Here is a 2,386-nt window from a genome sequence, read left to right as displayed (position 1 = left end):
TAGAGGACTCCCAAACAGCTCACGGACTGATACATCCCAGTTCTTCTCACTTCCTGCAAGCAGGGTCAATCCAATGAAGGCCATGAATTCATCTTTGAGGACATTTTTCCATTCTTTTCCTCTAGCTGTTGCTACTCTCCGTCCTTCCAAGTTTGTGCACTTCATCACCTTTTGTATTATATCATCAGTGATAAAGAGCTCCCATGCATCTTTTGGTGAGACAGTGGTGCTAAGTCCTTGTGCAGGCCCTGACCGACTTCTGAGAATATTGTGGCTCTGTGTTCTGCCCTGGGTGGGAGGTAACTCGCTCCAGTAAGAGCCCTTCCGACTCATTCTGTTGGACATGATTTGGACTCTTTCTTCTTCAGAGGACACAGAAGAGGAATCTTCTGAGTCAGATTCATCCTGTTCAGTTGGATTTCCAGGTGGACAACTGCCACTGCCACCTGGACAATAGTCTGGGTCCTCATCATCAGAAATTTCAGACTCCGAGTCCAACCCCGTTACTGCCTCGCCATCATCCAGCATCTGTAGGACCATTTCAGCTGTGTATCTAGCAGCCATGACACCTTGGATGAGGAAACATAAGAGGGATGTTTTCAATAGTTTAATATGTAGCTATATAAACACACACACACACACACACACACACACACAAACAGACACTACATATAGTAATGTTGGCTAACTTAGTTACCTAACTAGTGTTAGCTAGTTATAAAGTAGGCTAATTTGTTGATAAATAATAACATACTCTTTCACACAACAATCATAAATCCCACACACACACACACATACACACACACAAAAACACACGCACACACACAATACATATAGTAATGTTAGCTATCTTAGTTAGCTTAGTTAGCTAATGTTAGATTTGTCGATAAATAATAATAACAACAGTCATGAAAGACACACACACAATATTATATGAAGATAATACTTACACGTATCAGCTCTTGCTTTGTAAAATAATCTTCCTGAGGGGTGACACTTCTGATATAGTCTGTGTGATCCAAAGTTAATTTATTCCTGACAGCCACAGTTGATAAGAATCAAAGGTTCCCATTGGATTCCATAGAAAATGCATGCGGGTCATTTTTGACCCACTTATGGAAGCTTGGGGTAGTAATACAAAAACTAAAATTTCTTAAAATGTATAAAAGGTAAGTTAAAAATGTAAATGGCATTATATCAAAAACATGTTTTTTGAGGAATACCTGGAATATGAAATAATAACAATTTTTCATTACGAAGATATTTCAAGAAAGCAACCTCACCGGGTCATTTTTGACCCACTTATGCATCTAAGGGTTAATAGATTCTGTTGACTTAAGATAATGTTTCCCATGTAAACAGTCCTGAGTTAGTCACTAAGCTGATCTCTAAGTATAATGATCTAACAGACTAGCCTCTATAGAAATTTGGTGATCTAAGTGCAAATCACAAGAAAAGGTAATGGAAACACATAAGTATAGGCCCAACTAGAAATATTTAGTGGTTTCTCAGTGAAATGTTTTTTTAGAAAATATGTGAAACCTGGTTTTGGTGTTGAATGGGTTCCATTTCAATCTTCAATCTTCTTCACAAAGACTTACCGCTTGTTATTTTTTTTATTTTCAGTTGAAGCTTTTCCTATAGGTAAAACCTTAAATGTAAAATTTCCTGATATAATCTTAACCTTAGCAAAAACTAAAAAAAAACATTACTAGTCTAAATGGTGATTGAAATTTGTACAATAATACCTCAAATATGTATTTTACATCCCTTTCTTGCTTTCTTTGATGAGTGAGTGTGGTCATTGTTGGCACATCTTCAATGGCTGATGGCCCTTATTTGAGGGGCGCATTAGCAAGATAGTGATATGCACCTACATAACACACAGTGTGTGTGCAGACCATTCACTGTCAACATTATGAACATGACTATTATACAGACAAATTATTACAACATTATTTGAATTGTTGTTTTGTTGAATCAAAACAAACACATCATGAACTTATGAGTGAACCACCTGAAGATTTACCCTATGTGATTATCTTTCCAGTATAGGATCCTGAAGCATATATATTCCTTGGTCTTTGATATTACTTGTGCTATAAAACTTGAACAATATATGAACCAAACAAGTACTGTCAGACTGTCCCCACTATGAGTGTATGTTCATCCCCAGACTGTGAGACCTGTGGGAACTCTCACTGTCATGCCAGCTCCACTGTCCACCTTGTCATTTTTCAACCCACCATCACTTTGAGGGGGACAGGATATTGTGTTTGTGTGAAATGCGCACCTTGCAGCGAAAGAGAGAAACTACAAACTTTCACCAACTCCCTTCCTCTCTCTTTCTCTCTCTCTCTCTCTCTCTCTCTCTCTCTCTCTCTCT

The 2,386-nt window shown here is 38.0% G+C and overlaps 1 protein-coding gene and 1 pseudogene across 1 annotated transcript in view; both read right to left on the bottom strand.

Moving 5' to 3' along the window:
- Positions 1-84, bottom strand: part of LOC147817226 (uncharacterized) — a 1,492-nt pseudogene extending 1,408 nt beyond the window's left edge.
- LOC147817225 (uncharacterized) overlaps positions 1-564 on the bottom strand; it is a 5,693-nt gene extending 5,129 nt beyond the window's left edge. The window contains exon 1 of the mRNA XM_087171337.1: positions 129-564. Within this exon, the coding sequence (XP_087027463.1) occupies positions 129-564 (436 nt within the window). The remainder of the gene's footprint in view (positions 1-128) is intronic.
- Between the last annotated feature and the right edge of the window lie 1,822 nt (positions 565-2,386).

The sequence above is a fragment of the Seriola lalandi genome, unplaced genomic scaffold, assembly GCF_002814215.2.
Source record: "Seriola lalandi dorsalis isolate HSWRI2012SDOR001 ecotype SW California unplaced genomic scaffold, Sedor1 jcf7180002054985, whole genome shotgun sequence".
NCBI classification, from domain to species: domain Eukaryota; kingdom Metazoa; phylum Chordata; class Actinopteri; order Carangiformes; family Carangidae; genus Seriola; species Seriola lalandi.
This window is presented reverse-complemented; position numbering and strand designations above follow the sequence as displayed.